The following is a 17842-nucleotide window of genomic DNA, read 5'->3' on the forward strand; positions in this document are numbered from 1 at the left end:
CCCCAATGCCATCAAAAGTAAAAGCATTGAACACACACACACACACACACACACACACACACACACAAACACACACATACACACACACAACACACACACACACACACACACACACACACACACACACACACACACACACGGGTTCTCTCTGTAGCCTTGGCTATATATTGAGCCTGTTGTTGACTGTGGCAACAGAATATGACTTCTGCAAGTATAGGGAGCCATGCACTTATTGCTTTCTCTTGAATGAGACTTTCATTATTGCTGTTGTTGAGACAGGGTCATGCCATAGAGCCCAGACTGGGTCTGGAATTGGAACTGGCCATCTTTTTCCTCAGCCTTCAAAGTGCAGACATTACAGGTGTGACTCACCACATCTGGCTGAGATTTTTCAAAAAGATGGGTTTTTAAATAATTATTTATTTATTTTGAGACAAGGTTTCTCTGTGTAGTTTTGGAGCCTGTCCTGGATCTCACTCTGTAGACCAGGCTGGCCTCGAACTCACAGAGATCCTCCTAACTCTGCCTCCCGAGTGCTGGGATCAAAGTCGTGTGTCACCGCTGTCCGGCAAGATGAGTTTTTTTTATTAGCATTTTTTTATATTTATTATGTGTGTGTATATGTGAGTATTTAGGTGAATGTGGAAGTCAGAGAATAACTTGCAAGAGTTGATTCTCTCCTTCTACTACATGGGTTCTAGGAAATGAACTCAAATTATCAGGCTGAATAGCAAGTACCTCCTCTACTTGAACTATCTTGTCAGGCCCCCAAAAACCTGGTGTGTGTTTTTGGGTTAAGACCTAATCCACAGCCCAGAGCCTTCAGTAGTCTAGGTGACTCTGTCATTGAGTACATCCTTAGCTCCAAAGAGAAATGCTTGGCCTTTTATTTTCTTACATAGTTTATCTTTTCTGTTTCTGTTTGTCTGTCTGTCTTTCTCTCTGTCTCATGTAGTCCGGATTGACCTTAAACTCTATATGTAATTGAGGCCGGCCTTTCTGATGCCCACAGTGCTGGAATCACAGGGTTGTACCATCACACCTAGACACTTTGAATTTAAACCAGGGAGACTGAGCTTGGATTTTTCTTGTTCCTGATCCAGTGCAGGGCCTGGTGTCTGTCAGGTAAGCCCCCCCCACTAAGCCACACCCCAGGGCTCTGTGTAGCAGGAATCGTAAAAAGTCTTATTAATTAAATCAAGCATGAGACCAGTTATTGGGGTGGATGCTGGAAGATCAGAGAGACAGAGCAAGCCACAGCTACCTCACCTCACCAACTTCTCAGATGATCCTGTTTCCTCAGACTGGAAACCTCTGTGTCCTCATCCCAATGGTTCTCAGCTGAACTGCTGCTCAAAAGCCTGAAAGCTTAACCAGCCAAATGCTTCTAGTTTCTGGTCTCCACACCTTATATATCTTTCTGTTTTTGCCATCACTCCCAGGGATTAAAGGATCATTTATTGGGATTAAAGGTGTGTGTCACCATGCCTGGCTGTTTCCAATGTGGCCTTGAACTCACTGAGATCCAGAGGGATTTCTACCTCTGAAATGCTGGGATTAAAGGTGTGAGTGCCACCATTTTCTAGCCTTTGTATCTAGTGGCTGTTCTGTCTCTGACCCCAGATAAGTTTATTGGGGTGCACAATATTTTGGGGAACACAACACCACCACAGCTCTGGGCACAAAGTTGTGGAGCAGTTGTCTAGAATTTACTCACTTTTGTACAATGATGGCAGTTCCCTGTTTCCCTCGGTCCCAATCCCTGCTAACTGCCATTTATTTCCCTTTCTGCTTCTGTGGTTCTCTACATACCTTGTAACTGAAATCACGCAGTGTCCGGATTTCACATTATTTATTATTTATTTATTTACTCACTCACAACTTACTTCTTTCCTTCCTTCCTTCCTTCCTTCCTTCCTTCCTTCCTTCCTTCCTTCCTTCCTTCCTAGATAAGATCTCTGTATAGTCTGCATGATGTCCTTAAACTCCACCAGGCTTGCCGGCCATCACTCTAAGTAAAGGAGAGAAGAATAAATTCTTCCATGACTATCCAACTTGAAGTAGACCTCTGGTACTTTGCTAAATATCTTGCTTTTAGTATTATTTACTTATTGGCAGAGTTTTGCTATTCAGCCATGGCTGAACCGAGTGCTAAATACACCCCAGGCACCACCACTAGCCGAACTTTTTTTTTTTTTTTAACTGTTTCTCCTTATTACTACTTTTTCTTGAGGGGAGGGGGATTTCGAGACAGGGTCTCTCTGTATAGCTCTGGCTGTCCTGGAACTCACACTGTAGACCAGGTTGACCTTGAACTCAGAGATCTGCCTGCTTCTGCCTCCTGAGCGCTGGGATTAAACGCATGTGCTGGTACCACCACTGCACGGCAAATATTTATGCTGATTCACCTGTGAATTTATTCCTAGTGGGTCTCTAACACATTGTGAACTCAGAGAGCTAGGACCACTCTATCTTAGTTGAAAGTTTGTTTCGCTTCTTGAGAGGGCGACATAGTGAGTGCTCTAAGAATCATAAGAGGGCAACCGTGCCTCGCAGTGGGTGTTCTGTTTGAGGTGGTATTTATATTCTGGAGAGAGCAGAGAGAAAAGTCTTCCAATGCAGTTTTGCAAGAGAAAGATAAATTATTAGAAACTGGATAAAGTATTGAGTCTAACTTGCATTCCAGATGGAGTTCTATGGTGATACCCTGCTTTAAAAAAAAAAAAAAAGAAGTTTGCAACCTAAATTTATGTTTTCAAATTGTCAGTGTGCTTTTAGCTTTTTTTTTTTTTAGATGTATGCCTTTATATTGCCTTTAAATTCAACATTACTTAGCAAAAAGGTATTACCTTTAAAAGTATAGTCTCAAAAAGGAAAAAAAGTATACAAGTCATGTAAAAAGAATTTTCTCAGCTCATACCAGCAGAGGGGGTATAGCTCAGTGGTAGAGCATTTGACTGCAGATCAAGAGGTCCCCTGTTCAAATCCGGGTGCCCCCTTAATGGATGTGCATATTTTTCATTGACATTCATATACAATTCCACTACTCAGTTATTTCCAAATCAAACATCTCTATTTCCAAATCAAACATCTCCATCCTCCAAATTTTCCACACCGTTTGGAATGTTCGTGGTCCTCCAGAATCAGCAGTAACTAGTGAGAACTCTACTCTCCTAACATACTGGACTAGTGCCGGTCACAGAGTGTTGAGGTGTGGAACCACCAGTATTACTTTTACCTAGTTTGTATCCTGACCCAAAAGACTAAGACCCAAAAGACTAAGATGAATCCAGATACCGAATGTTTATATACTTGTTTGTAGCAAGGTGTGGTAGTACATGCCTGTTACTCCCAGTACTTAGAAGTCAGGGGCAGGAGGATCAGAGTTCAAGGGAGTTTAAGATTAGCCTTGGCCTATATATCAAAATCGAGGCCAGCCTGGGCTACATGACACTCTGTATGAAAAAAAAAAAAAAAAAAAAGACACGGTCTAAAGCTAAAAAAAATGAGAACCTTCTTCCCTGAGAAGTTGAGGCCTGATAAAATACAACTTCACGAAAGGCCTAGTGCCTGGGAAGTGAGACGCACTGGTCAGGTATTTCTGGTCTTTGGCCCGCAGCTGTTCTAGCCCCTTCCTTGTTCAGACCCGCAGAGAACAGTAATGGGAACTGGGAAGCAAAAAAATGCACGAGAGTATTCCCCTGGGGTCCTGGGATGACACAACCAGATTCCGTGTTTAAAATATCACAGCCGCACCCTGACCCAGGCAGCATGCCTCTCCCTGTCTCTTTTCTTTTTCCTTTTTTTGGGCAAAACCTAGCTGAGGGGACCGCCCTTGCCTCCTTCTTTACACTGAGATTTCTTCCAGCCCAGATACCGTAAGCCACACACTCAGCAGATGGACACCTGTCCCCATTTTGAGGATTTCAAACCCGATGGCTTTGTAGTAACACTCCAGTGATCCTCCAAGACCGGTGCCTGGGTCCCTGAGTGCCTCACCTGGAAAATCCCTCGAAGAGCTAATTGGCAAGGCCTCCCTCCAGGTCTACACAACAGGAAACTGGGGATGCTTTAACGAGCCCTCTAGGTCGTTCTGGAGCACGCATAAGTTTGAAAATCACTGCACTAATTTATATTACTTGGCTTTGGGATCTTACTCTTTTGCACTGGAGAGAGCTGACGGGTGCGCACCGCAGCTGCCGGTCTCACGTTCTCGAAGGGCTTTTACTCGGTCCGCATCACCAAGCAACAGGGAGGCTTGACAAGAACGTAGAGTAATCATGAACGCAGAATGAAAAAAGGAAAACAGAAAGTTTAGGTTGGGGAAGGGCCATATCTGTGAGTTTTCCTCTTTTGACCTACCCTTATCCTCATGGGACATAGAATGCCAACCCGGGGAGTGACCTTGGCTCCTGAAACCCAAGTGTGGAATCATCCAATCAAAACCTGCAAGGCTACCGTGGGCAGAAATCACCACTCCGGCGCCAAATGAGGCCGCGCAACTTCTGTTCCTGACAGACAGATGTTCTTCTGCTGGATACAAGGCAAAAACAAAGGCTTTCGGCTTAGACTGTAAAGTGAACAACCTTTTTTTTTTTATATATATACCTATTTTAGCCCAGGATTGGGTTAAGATCATATTTGAAACGATATGTATCTTTATTTGGCCATTAAATCGAAGAAAAGACTCCGAGGGGGCACCCGGATTTGAACCAGGGACCTCTTGATCTGCAGTCAAATGCTCTACCACTGAGCTATACCCCCACACCGCTCCAGTGGTTGGAGCAAATTCTTTTCAGTAGTAAGATACTGTTGCAGCTGCTACACGGATACTATAGGGGCAAGGGAAAAGAATAAAAGAGCAAAGGGGACCAAGCTAAAAGCAGAGGATGCCCAGGAACCCCCAGGAATCCTGCAGCTCAGAGGCGCAGGGAGTGCGAACACCCGGACGCGCTGAGTCCAAAGGGAAAGGGGCAGGTACCAATGTAGGAGAGGACGTGGGCGGGAAGGGAACTAGCTGGGGCACTGGGCGGGGCAGGTGGGGTTCCCCGCAGGTTCACGTTGGGTACCCACTGGTATAAAGAAAGTCCCCGAGTCTGGAGAATCCGTACCATCCCCACCCTCATCGGGTGCGTGGGGTCGGCCCTCTCACGGGAGATCGGGCTTTGTCGCAGTCGCATATGTATCTTCAGTTGGGTAAGGGCCGTGGTCAGGGGCTGCCGTCAGTCGGGGAGCCCAGGGGCGCGGGCACCCCGGGAGCTTAGGGACTCTAGCACCCACGTCCTGCAGCCCTCCCCGGAACCCGCCCCCACGCAGCCCCACGTCGCCCGGGGAGCGCGCCTTGTCGCGCGCGCCCCTTTCCGCGTCCGAGGCGCGTCCCCGCCCCAGCCAGTGCAGCCCCTCCTCCCCACCGTGTTTATTAGGGGAAGGAGGGCGGAGGCGGAGGCCAGTTCCCCAGTTCCAGTCGCCGTCGCCTGCACAGTTGCAGCCGCCGCCTCTCAGACGCTCGCCCAAGGAAAAGGGAACGCGCGCGAGCTCGGGCGTCCCCGCCCCAGTCTTTCCCCGGAACCATGAACCCTAACTGTGCCCGGTGCGGCAAGATCGTGTATCCCACGGAGAAGGTGAACTGTCTGGATAAGGTGAGCTCCGGCACCCGGCGCCCCGGGCTAGGCATTCCCAGTGCAGCTCTCAGTCGGGGGAGGAAGGAGGGACTGGGTCTTTGCGGGCTCTTCTCTGTGATCCCCTGAGCAGGGAAGGAAGGCGGGACGTGACTTGGGGTGCGGAGACAGACCACAGTCTGGAACCCGGGAAATCCAAGGCGAGGCGGTGGGCAGCCACCGCTGGAGAAGGATGGGCTCTGTGCGTCGGGGCTAGGATGGCTGGAAGGGCGGGAGAGCACCAGGAAACCAGGATCGCTGGGGTGTGTGCTGGAGGTTAGAGGTGCAGTCCCGCCCCCCCCAGAGCCGGGAGTAAGAGAGGAGACGGCCGCTCCCTTTCCCCGCGGCGCCCAGCGCCAAGTAGGCGGAAGCGCGGGGCGCTGGGGGGAGGGGGCGGCGGGGGCGGGGCGGAGGCTGGGGCCAGCGCAACCCTCCGGGCTTGGGCTGCTGGTAGCCCAGCTTCCTGGCCTAGAAGCTGGGTCGGGTCCATTGGCCAGCGAGTGCCAATTGTGGTGAAAGGGACTTAGGGGCAGCACGGGAATCTTATTTCGAGACCCCCCCCCCCCAGGTCTGAACGACCTGCTGGACTGCCCCCTCCTTGCTGGTTCCCTGGTTAGGGAACCCGCAGACCTCCTTCATAGCTTTCCCAATCGCCAATTCAAATTGCAAGCCACTCTGGGTGCTGGGCAGCCCAGCAGGAGCTGGGCGGGGTGGGGTGCTGAGGTGGGGAGGGTTGGAGGGGACGCTTCTCCGAGATCTGAAATTGTGCTCAGCCTGGAGACCAGCTGAGAGAGAACAAAGAGCTAACTTTTCAGAGCTGGTTTCATCAATGGAGGGTGGGATTGGCCGACTTCTGGGGAAGCCAAGGAAAGGGAGAATTTTTTAAGAGGGGAGGGCGGAGAGGGTAGCCTTCTGGAAATTAGCTGTCCCCTAGGGGCTCTTACACATCCCCGGCCCAGGCTGGACTCGTTCATCTGGTTGCTATTACATTTCTGCAAGGGGAATTGAAGAGTCGATCTGGGTGTTTCCGGTACAGTTTGAGGTGGGACCCTCCTGCCTTGCTGATCCTTCTAAAGCCAAAGGCAACCTGTCCCTTCTCTGTGTTCCCCTCTGAAGGGACGCCTCTGTGATTTGGCTCCTCGTGGGTACATTGTATCTAGCTCCCCAGGCTAGATAGGAGTTTACCTATTCCCACCTTTCCGTCTGAACAGGCGATAGGCCTGCGCCCGAGAGAGGGGATCTAGTTTTGTTGGAAATGGATACTTTGTTAAATACTTTGTCTCTTCTCTCCGGACTAAGATAAGTTCGTTCTTAGGAACCTTTGACCTCCGAGTCCAGGTCAGGAGGCGGGGACTCGTGGTTCTGAAACATTTGGACTTCTTTTCTGGAGGAAAAGGACATGGGGCTGGGCTAGCCTGGAGTCTAGGAGTGGCTTAGGGGAGGTGCTGACCTGCTTAGTCACTGTACTAGTCCCTGGAGAGTGGCACTCCTAGATGGAGACCCCCCCCCAAACAAACAAACAAACAAACTCGAGAAGTTAACTGTCCTTACAGGAAAATCTTTGTCATTCCTGGTCAAGTGCTTTGACCCCGGCATTTGCAGTAGTTCCCTAGGCTGTCAAGTGGGCTCCCCAGGAATGAGTGGGGAGAGGCAATGGATGATGGGCGGATTGCGAGCCTGGGAAGTGGGAGACGGTCCTAGCCCAGGTCTATGCCCATCAGCTTTATGAATGGTTCTGGGCCTCAGTACTCCCTGTCACCAGATGGGCATTGATGATGTCATTGCCTGGGAGGTGGGCAGTGCAGGGAGTGTGGTCAAGGCCGCTCTCTTCTCTCTTTTCTGCCCAGCATTCCAGCCACTCTCCTTGTAAAGACCTTCAGTGCTGTGTGTCATAGGGAAGGGGGCAGGGATCCTAGATGCCCTAGCTAGAAGAGGATAATCTAGTTGGGGTTGCCCTGGGAAGTGGGAGTGGGTGATTCCTTTCTGGTTTTAGAACTCCCCCTAGCGGAAGTGGCCCTGGAGAGACATCTGCCTTTCACCCCCTCCACAGACTGGAGAATCCTGCCGGCCTGTCTCTGCCGTCCATGCCCTACAGGCAATAAGAACAGATAGTTAGAACTGGAGCCCTGGAGAATGCTGAGCAGAGACCTGGGTATGAGGAAAGTTCAGTCCCATAGGCATGGTTGCTACTCAACTTCCCAAGGCTTCTGGCCGCCAGTCAGGGAGAATCAAGGTGGACTGGCCTGATTTACTGCAATCCCCTATGGCATGCCGCCCGCCTGCTGCTTGGCTAGAGTGGAAGCTGTGTCCTTGATGAGCAGTCTTCTCCTGCCTGAGCCTTATCTGTCAAAGGCATAAGTGGGTAAACCTTATCACCAATGAAGGCCACTCTGTCCCCAACCCATAGTACCAGCGAGCTCTGCATGCTGGGTAAATAAATCTGTAGTGCTGACGGTGTTTGAGGAAGGAGGTTGAGGTTTGTTTCCCCAGAGGGTTTTCTGGGATTAGAGCAGGAAGGAGAGCCAGGGTGACCTCATTCATTTAACAAATATTTATTGAACACCTACTTTGTATCTAGTGACCTACACTGTTGAGAAGCTGCCACAGCTTTCTCTCACTTTCTTTTTCCCTCAGCTTTTAAAAACAGGTGGAGACAGTCAGGAAAGCTGGGGGATTGGCCCACTGATAGTTGCTTTGGAATGTTCCATTAGAGAGGGCCTCCTGCCTCAAATGGCTGTTAGGGTGTACCCCTGTTCCCTCAAAGGAACAAAGTTCATGTAGCCATGAACAACAATTTTGTTGTTTGCTTTATTTTATGTGTACAGATCTTTGCCTGCATAGGTATCTGTGCACCATGTGTGTGCCTGGTGTCAGAAGAAGCCAAGAAGTGTTGGCATGACTGGGACTGGAATTGACAAAATTCTGAGACCCACCATGTCGGTTTTGGGAATTGAACCAGGGTCCTCTGGAAGATCGGCCCTTGCTCTTAACCACTGAGCTCTTGTTCTGACCCCCCCACCCCATGTTTTGTTTTTGTTAAAAAGAAAAGTTTGGAATACCCTGTAATCCCTTCAGGACCAGCCATTCATATTAGGTACTACTTACTGAAGTGTACTGGACTGAGCAGCCTCACAAATGGGGTGGGGGTGGGGCATGGGGTGGGGGAAGATAACTCCTATAAACTATGAGCCCAATAAGCAAGTGTGTCCAACTTTTTGACATTGGGACATGATATTGTCATCTACAAGATTCTCAATAGAGAAATATACAATATCCAAAAAAAAGTTCTTATAATATTTTAAGTAAGCTTGCCGTTTTGTGTTGGGCCACATTCTGGATGACCTTACCCACCCAGAGGAGGTTGATGGACAGCCTGTCTCCCTCCTTTTAGCGAAAGTTTTATCTTTCTGTCTTTTTTTTTTTTTTTTTTTTTTAAATCCTCCTGCCTCAGCTTCCTAAGTGCTGGGATTACAGTCATATGTCACTATGACTTGCAAAGTTTTTTCTTAAAGACAGGGTCTCATGTAGCCCAGGCTATCCTCGAACTCAAAATCCTCTTCTTACCTCTGCCTCCCAAGTGCTGGGGTGACTGATGAGTTTTGCCACCACACCCCACACCCACTTTTTACAGTGCTGAGTGTGGGTCACAGGATTTTGTCTTTGTGCCTGCTGGGCCCTTTGCCAACCGAGCTGCCTCCCCAGCTCCCAAAATTCTGGCGGTTTAGGTCGTCTGCTGGTGTATTTGCAAACAGGTATTTTTATTTACACTGTCTCTTTTCCAAAAGTGGGTCCACTTAGGCAGCATAGTGGTACACACGTTTAATCCCAGTATTTGGGAGGCAGAGGCAGGAGGATCTCTGAGTTTGAGGTCAGTAGACTGGGCTACATAGTGTATTCCAAGGCCAGCCAGAGCTACGTAGTGAAACCCTGTTGGTAAGAGGAGGGGGGGGGGAGTGGGTCCCACCCTTCCTCATCCTGTCTGGAGGAAGGTGTTGGGCCTAGGATCCTGAGGGCAATGGTTCCAGGGGCTTCAGGTTTCTAGAAAGGAATTGTGGAAGTGGGTTGAGTTTATAAGCTGGAGGCCCTGAGTTAGGCTGATGGCCTGAGCCTGGGTAGTGCTGGTGTTGACTCTAGGAAGGGGCAAACTCTAACTCTAGGCTACAGGAAGGGAGGAGTCTCATACTCCAGCCCTGAGTCACCGTCATCCTAGGAAGCAGGTGACAGGCTGCAGGTACAGGGACCTGGATGAAGCTCCTCTCTTCCTCCCCTAGAGCCATGGAGCCCCAGGGTCTGGCTCCAGTGTGTGGGATCCTTGCAGGGGCTTCTGTCCCCACTGGCCCGTCTGTCCTTCTGGAGTCATTTTTCCCACACAGCATTTCAGACAGGCCGGGGAGGGTGGTTGTCTGGTGCCTGGGGTCTGACTGAGCTGCATCTCGTGGGCAGCTTGCCCTGTGACTAGGGATACATTCTGAGCCGCACACCTCCTGGTGCGGTTCACTTCCTCAGTCCTAAATCCTAGGAGCGCATGCCAAAAGTCTGCCCTGGACCTTGCAAACAGGGCCGTTCTTGCTGTGAACTAAGTAAGGCTCCTAGAACCAGGGGAAGAAGGCAGGTCCTCTTGGGACTTCTTTTACATCATCTTTCTTCCATACCTGACAAGAGACAGGATGAAGTTTCTCTCATTCTGGAGTTGGTTCACGAGCACTCTTGAATGAATGGCCATTTCCTGCCTCCCCAAAGGAGTGGCCTTCTGGTTCTCCGACAGTTCCTGGGGGAGATCATAGTTGTGGCCCTGCTTTACAGATGTGGAGACCTCCCTCGGGAGTCGCCCAGCAGATACCCACCTCACTCTGGTTTCCATTACTCTGCTCCTGAGCAGCCCCCAAAAGGACAGATGACCCCCCTTATCGCAGGCTGATGTATCAAGTTGAGAACACTGGCCCCCTTAGGATCTCTAGGAGTAAACTGCTAATGGGAGCAAACTCTTGGGAGCAGCCTGGAGTTCCTGTGGGGACTCTAGCCTGGTCTGTATTCTACTAGCTCCTTCTCCACAGGGCCTGGCTGTAGGGTGAGGATCTGGTCATCTGCTAGAGATCTCCTTCCTGACCCGGAGTTTGTCAGGAGGCAACCTTGGAGGTCCCTAGCCCTAGGACAGTGTACTCCTGCATATGTGTGTGTGTATGAAAGTGGGTCATGGTCTGGATTCTGCAGAATGTTTTTCCTGGCAGGCCCCTGCGGGGGTAGGGGAGGCAGGGGCCCAGGCAGGGGCAGCAGGCAGAGGCTGCAGACTTAGCTGGTGACAGCTGAGGCAGTCTGCCAATGCCTCCCAGTCAGGGGATCTCTGGGGGAAGGACCACCCTGTTTTGATTTTTTCTGTTTTTTTTTTTATGTTGGGGGTATGTGACACCCCCAAACAGTAAGGACTCTGAAAGTTACTGTGAGGGGGGAGCGGGGGGAGGCAGTGGCTCTCGGATGGGCCCAGGTGGGGGTGGGGCCAAGCTCAGACCACCCGACCCTTTACTTCCAGACTTACAGCTGGCTCTCTTCCCAAAGAGTCGTTTCCTGCATCTCCTTGTTAACATTCCCTGTTAGATCCCCCCCCCCCCCCCCCCGTTGGGTCTGCTTGATAGGAAAAATGTCCCATTAGAGGGCAGTTGCCCCCAGAAACAGTCCTGGTGTCTGGGTGAAGTGTGCTGGGGTGCAGGGGAGGAATCCCAGCCACTGAGCTTCCTTTCTTTTGGCCCCTTCTCTGAGTGTGTCTGAAGCTCTCTTAGTTTGGGAAACATGTTTTAAAAAGCACCACTTTGGGGGAGTTCTTTGACAGATGGCTGGGAATCAGTCCTGCCGCTCACTCAGTCACTTTCTGAGGTCTCCCTGGCCCCTCCCTGGCCTCTGGCTACCTCCTTTGGGGGTCAAGAGTATCTCTCTTGACTGCTGAGACAGGCAGATACAAGCAGCCTAAAGCCGAAATTCTGGGATGGAGCTGGTTTCTCCTTCTCTCCATCAGCCACTCTGGATTAGTCTTGATGGATCTGTTTTAGAACCCTGGTTTCCTAGGGCTGCGCCTCTGTCCCATGTACCCACGTTGGAGCTCAAGTTAGACTGAGTGCCTCCAATGTCCAGCACCTGCGTGGAAGCAGAGTGCCAGGTGCTTTGCTGGGGGCAGGTGGTTTCTCGTGACTCTTTAACAACCCCGGGAAGACAGGCATTATTCTATGCAGTCCATAGACAGGAAGTAGAATCAGACTCCCAGGTGCTGTGCAGACAGGGTGAGGCCAAGGTCATCCCGCTTTCTGGGTGGGGTTGTGATACGGACACACCTGGAGTCTAGCTGAGAGCTCTTTTCTGCCTCTTCAGGGTGTCTCCCACCCTCGTCCAGCTGCCGGTGGGAGAGGTGGGAGTGGACAGGATGTGGGTGTGGCTGGGGCACCTATCGGCTCCTCTAATGGGGGGGGGTCCTTTGGGAAGTGAGAGCCAGCTGAGCTTAGAGCATTGCAGAGGGGAGCTCCAGGGGGTCAGCAGTTAGAGGGAAGATAGGTTTGCCCCGGGCCGGGCCTTTGTGCATTGGCTGTGCTGTCTTCTGCAGGCTTGGTGGCCAGCCGAGGACCTGCTTCTTCCCAGTGTGCTGCTTAGCAACGGAGTGCCGCTTTGCATAATCAATGAGGCTCATCCAGTTCTGGGCTGGAGTGGTCTGGGGAAGTGGAGATGCCTTTCTGGGGGCTGCTACCTCCTTCTTAACTGGGTTCTTCCCCCTTTACTCTCTCAGATCTGATCTACTTGCTGTCCTGACAGCTAAATAATTGTCTGGTGGGGCATGAGGAGGGGAGGGGAGTGTCATTGGCTGCCAGAGCCTGTGACCTGAAATGCCCCTGTTCACCAGGTGGTGGTTTTTTGTTTTTTGTTTTTTGTTTGGCTTTTTTTAAAGACAGGGTTTCTCTGTGTAGCCCTGGCTGTCCTGAAATTCACTCTGTAGATCAGGCTGGCCTCATATTCAGAGATCTGCCTGCCTCCACCCCGAGTGCTGGGATTAAAGCCTGTGCTGCCACCGCCGCCCAGCTTCCCCAGGTGTTCTTACAGCCTTAGTGTCCATGCCTAGGGAAGTTCCGATGTCTAATTCTGTCTTCCCTCTGTCCCCACCCAGTTCTGGCATAAAGCATGCTTTCACTGCGAGACCTGCAAGATGACCCTGAACATGAAGAACTACAAGGGCTATGAGAAGAAACCTTACTGCAATGCGTGAGTCTCGGGGGACACGGGAGTCTTCGGGGTGCCTGGCTTTCCTCCAACTTCTCCCCTCCCCCCCATAGCCCAAGGTGACATTGTTGCACTTGCACACCCTACTCAATAGATTGTGACAATAGTGTGTCACATTGTCCCTCCATAGCAGAGTGCTTTTACTGTCCCCATTTTACAGATGAGAAAACAGGCTTGGGAAGGGAGGGGACTTTCCCAGGATCACATGGCGAGGCTGAGGTGAGGCTGGTTCATAGACAGCCTCTGGGTAGTAAAGCCAGCGGGCTACTTCCTTTGTTTTGCAAAGGGTACAGCAGGGATTAAGAGACCTGTCCTGTGCCTGCTGCACTGTATCTAGGCTTGGGAGTGGGGGGTTCTCCCCTTGGCTTTCTCTCATTTGGTGGTTCTTTTCTCCATTGTCCCTTCTAGAAGGTTCTAGAGACCTCTTGTTTCTTTCTTTTCTGTCTTCCTCTCTCCTCTCTTTTTTTTGAGAATACAAAACAAAACAATTATTCATTTATTTTATTTTATGTGTTTTATTTATTTTATTTTATGTTTTATCTACACTTGTGTATGAGTACCACTTGGGTGCCTGGTATCCATGGAGACCAGAAGAGGGCATCAGATCCCCTGGAACTGGAGTTGTAGGTGGTTGTGAGACTATATGGGGGTGCTGCAAGTTGAACCCAGGTCCTCTGCAAAACCAGCCAGTGCTCCTCAGGGATTAGCCTCCTTTTCATATTGAGAAGGAGAAGGGTGTGGCCTCCCTGCAGGGAGACCAGTGACACCGTTGTCCATTATTCTGAGAGTCACTAGCTCACTTCTGTTCCTTATACAGAATCCTGTGTTGTGGCCAGCTGGATGCAGGGCTTGGGGAGGGAGGCCGTTGTCTCCCACCCTAGAGGGACACCATCCTGGAAGTGAGTCTCCTGCAGTTTCAGAGAGGGTTGAAACTCTTATCTCCAAGGGGACTCCTGAGTAGCAAGTGCACCCTCAGCATTAAGTCAGAGCAGGTTCTGCAGCTGCCCGCAGACCACTTGCAAGATCTGGGCTTTAGGAGGTCAGGTTCCTCAGAGGGAGGTGCTAAGATCGGTAATCAGTTAAGTTTCTGATCTGACTTGTCCAGATATTTTTGCTTGTTTGTCTCACATATCTCAGGCTAGTTTAGACTCACTATGTAGCTGAGGATAGATAACCTAAAACTTGTTGCCTTCGCCTCCAGATGTGTGGGTTTATAAACATGTTTCACCATGACCGGCTGGTCTGCTAATTAAATTCTCCATAGCCAAAGTTTACCAGAAGGAAAACTGGAGACATGTCTCTTTGAGGGCAGGCTATCATGCCCCCACCTCCTTGCCCAAGGACCTTGGGGGTTTGAGCATTCACCAGATACTTGTTGCTTGCCCTCTGCTCTATGCCAACCTGTCTCAGGTGCTGGGAACCTGATTTCTGATACAGTCTCAAGCCCAAGAGGCAGCATGGCCATTGTTCCCGTTAAGACGGTCCAGCCCAGGGTGGTTCTGAGTAGAGGAAGGGCCCACAGCTTTTTGGTCCCTTAGTTCTCCTGATTTCTTTGGCTCCTTGGCCTACCCAGCCCCCCAGCCCTCCCAGCCCCAAGGGAAATGGGACATTCTTTGAATTCTTAAGGGCTCACACAAACCCTGGTTCTCTGCCACTTCCTCCCTTCTTTGGGGAGTGGGGTGGGGTTCAGAAAAACCAGGGCACTTAACCTTTTGGGTGCCGGACTACTCCAGCCTGGTCTGCCAGCCTCCTGGGGCATCTTCTGGGTGGGCCTCCACTTCCTGGCAGAAGTCTAGCTGAGCATGGGGCACTCAGGGTGATAACCCTTGATCTCTTCTCCAGTCAGCTTACCTGCGACCCAGTGAGCGCTGGAATTCGGAGAGAGAATGTTTTCTATCAGAATGCCCTTAGCCCTGGAGCCAGAGTTCTAGCTTAGCCTTCTTGGGGGAGACAGGCAGCAAATGGGAGAGGAGAGAGCCTGCAGCCTTTGGGGCCTGGGGAAAGTAGGAGATAAGTCTTCCCTGCTTGGGGAGTCACCAGTTATATCCCTTTCCTGACATTCCGCTCGGAGAACAGGTTGGTGTCTCTCCTAACTTCAGCTCTATACAGGTGACCTTTAGCCTCTGGCCCACCCTCTGGGTGTTTGCTGGGAAGGACCTGCATTGGCTTGTGTCTGGGTGTCCTGTGTGTGCGTGTGTGTGCGCGCGCGTCCATCCGCGCGTGTGTGTCTTAGCTGTGCTTCATTTCATTCCAGCTGCATCAGCTTCTTGGCTGCTACAGCTCCCTGCTGGCTTTGTGTCTGTGGAGCTGTCTGCTAAGTTCCTTGTCCCCAGCCAAATGCAGATAGGTGGCCTCTGCACCTGTCTGAACTTGGGTTCCCCCTGCCCGAGATCAGAATCCCTGCTGTGTGCTAGGCCCTGAGTCAAATGGTCACTTATTCTCTCCCATTTGGAGTTGTCTCTGAGCCTATTTTTCAGTGACATTCAGATTCCCGAATCTCAGGGCTTCTCCCCCCTACACTCCAGACTCCTTCCAGTCCAGGGTGTGTTTGTGGGCCACAGGCTAGATCTTCTGCAGGGTGCTGCTCCCCTCCACTGGACTAAACCTGACTAGGATGGGACACACAGGGCTAGGTGACATCTCCTGGCAATCTGCCAGGGCTCTAGGCCACCCAGGGAGTGTGGGGTGAGTCTGGTGTGCAGGGAATTTCTGTGTGCTGCCTGCCTGTTCCCGGCTGGTGGTGTCTGAGCCTGGGGGCATCTTAGGGTCTTGTGGAAGAAGAGGAAATGAGAGAAGAAAGCCGAGTGTCCCTTCTGTCTTTCCAAAGTTCTAGAAAGTGACTGAACAGTGAAAAGGGCTTCTGTTTCTCTCCTTGCAAGGACGTGTTTGGGGAGACTGGTGCTCACAGCCAGCTTGCCTGGTGTGGTGAACCACAGGCATGTAGTTAGACACTGTCCTGGAGTGGCCTCCTACCATCCCCTGGGCTCCCCTGGGCTCCCACTGAGATTCCTGCAGATTCCTTATGGTGAACTCTTCGCAGTGAGGGAGGGGGGCACGCTCCTACCTGTAGGGCAGCCCAAGCAGGCCTGCTCACCTCGTCTTTCATGAAGCTTCCAGGTGGGTGGAGTGGGCCTGTTTTGTTGGCTAGAGAAATATTTATGCCCTGGAGTATTTGTTTTGTAAATTGGATCATCGGAACCCTGGCTCTTGCAAACCTGTTTCCCTGGGTCCATGCAAACAATCACAGGAGTCTGGAGGTCAGAGCTGGGGTTGGGGTGGCAATGGGACTAATTGCCTTGGGGACCCGCAGACAGGACGCCCACTGTAGACTAGAGGAACCGTGTGGCGAAGGAAGAGAGACCTCAGTAGAACCTTTTCCCTCAAAGTGACTGCAGATATCTGGGTTCCTGATTCAGTTTTCCAGAACTGTAGGGTGAGGGGCTGAGCTGAGAAGAGTGGAAATGTCCTTCCTGCTGGGGACTGTGAATCTTCCCATTTCTAGGGCCCAGTCAGTGTATTCTAGCATCCTGATCCCAATCCCAGTGTTTGGGAAACAGTCTCAGATAGCCCAGGCTGGCCTTAAGCTCACTGTGTAATCAAGGATGACCTTGAACTTTAAAAAAAGTTTGTGTATGTGTGAAGGAGGAGAGAAGGAGAGAGGTACATGTATGTATGAGTGCTGGCAATCACATGCCAGTGCATTCATGTAGAGGTCGATGGATGACTTTCGGGACTGGGTTCTCTTTCCACTGCAGATTCCGAAGTTTGAACTCATGTTGTCAGGCTTGTAGAGCTGAGCTATCTTGCTTCTTTGTCTGATCTTGAACTTCTGATCCTCCTGCCTCCACCTCCCAGTGCTGGCATGGTTTATTTACAGCTGGAGTTTGAACCAAGGGCTTTGGCTTGCTAGCTCGGCCAGGCATTCTACACTGTGCTACCTCCAGCCACAGGTTGGTTTGTTCTGAGCTAGGTCTTGCTGTGTGTGTAGTCGATCTGGTTGGCCTTGCTACAGTCCTGGAGTGGGGGGCATTTGCAGCATCCCAGGCTCGCCTACCTCCTCCAAATTCTCTGCTTCTTGAATCAAGCGTGTTAGGGAGCTGGGAGCAATACAGGTGTAAGGGGTGTGTGTGGTATATTTTGGATGAAGGAGGCCAGCAAAAACAGGGAGCCAGAGTGTCAAATGTAGCCATCAAGCACCTCACCTGCCCCATTCACTCCCCCTCCCCCCATAGCCCTACTTGTAGACATGTCAGGGCCTCAAGGCACCTTGGAGATCCCTTTCGCTCCCAGTGTTCCATTTTTATTGATAAGGAATTTGAGGCCCAATATTTTCATGCCTTACTTAGCTTGGCAATATTTTTCTCTTTAAATATTGCCAACAGGGGGAAAGTGTGGACATTGTTTAAAGTTGTTAGTGAATGAAAAAAAAAAAAAGAATTAAAAGGATGTGGTTTTTCATTTTGTCTGCCAAGTCTAAGGACTGGTAAGTTCTTTCTCCAGTCTACCCTTAATCTTTTCGGACTGCTCATTTTCGACCTCTGGTCAAACAATGCCTCCTTGTTTTTTTCCTATCCCTAACACTTTAGTCCTGTAGGCCTGGAGGGGGCTGGTAAGAATCAGGGCTAATGGAGCCTGCCCTCTCTGCTTGTCTGTGGGCAGTGTTCCCAGCAGGGGCTTTGGGGATCCACAGCTCCAACCAGAGGCAGGATGTTAGGGCATTTTTTCTTCTCCCTTTCCTTTTGGTAAAAACCAAAAGTTCCTTGTTTTTTGTTGATGTATTTTTACTCCTCTTTGAACACAAAGCTGTGGGTTTTTTTTAAGAGGTCCCAGACTGGAAGGGATGATGTTCCCTGCAGAAATGGAGAGCTGGGCATTCAGAATCTGTGGCCTGTCCTTAGTCAGCCCTTGAGATACAGCTTCTGCTCACACTC

The 17842-nt window shown here is 50.7% G+C and overlaps 1 protein-coding gene and 2 non-coding genes across 3 annotated transcripts in view; 2 read left to right on the forward strand and 1 right to left on the reverse strand.

Moving 5' to 3' along the window:
* The first annotated feature begins 2927 nt into the window (after positions 1–2927).
* On the forward strand, positions 2928–2999 carry Trnac-gca (transfer RNA cysteine (anticodon GCA)). The gene has a single exon. It is a non-coding gene; the product is annotated as a tRNA-Cys (tRNA).
* Positions 3000–4692: 1693 nt separating this feature from the next.
* On the reverse strand, positions 4693–4764 carry Trnac-gca (transfer RNA cysteine (anticodon GCA)). Its single transcript has one exon. It is a non-coding gene; the product is annotated as a tRNA-Cys (tRNA).
* Positions 4765–5036: 272 nt separating this feature from the next.
* Positions 5037–17842, forward strand: part of Lasp1 (LIM and SH3 protein 1) — a 39490-nt gene continuing 26684 nt past the window's right edge. Inside the window, exons 1-2 of the mRNA XM_006971859.4 lie at positions 5037–5639; positions 12799–12893. Coding sequence (XP_006971921.1) covers positions 5571–5639; positions 12799–12893 — 164 coding nt within the window. The 5' untranslated portion in view covers positions 5037–5570. The remainder of the gene's footprint in view (positions 5640–12798; positions 12894–17842) is intronic.

The sequence above is a fragment of the Peromyscus maniculatus genome, chromosome 8 (genome assembly GCF_049852395.1).
Source record: "Peromyscus maniculatus bairdii isolate BWxNUB_F1_BW_parent chromosome 8, HU_Pman_BW_mat_3.1, whole genome shotgun sequence".
In the NCBI taxonomy this organism is placed as follows: domain Eukaryota; kingdom Metazoa; phylum Chordata; class Mammalia; order Rodentia; family Cricetidae; genus Peromyscus; species Peromyscus maniculatus.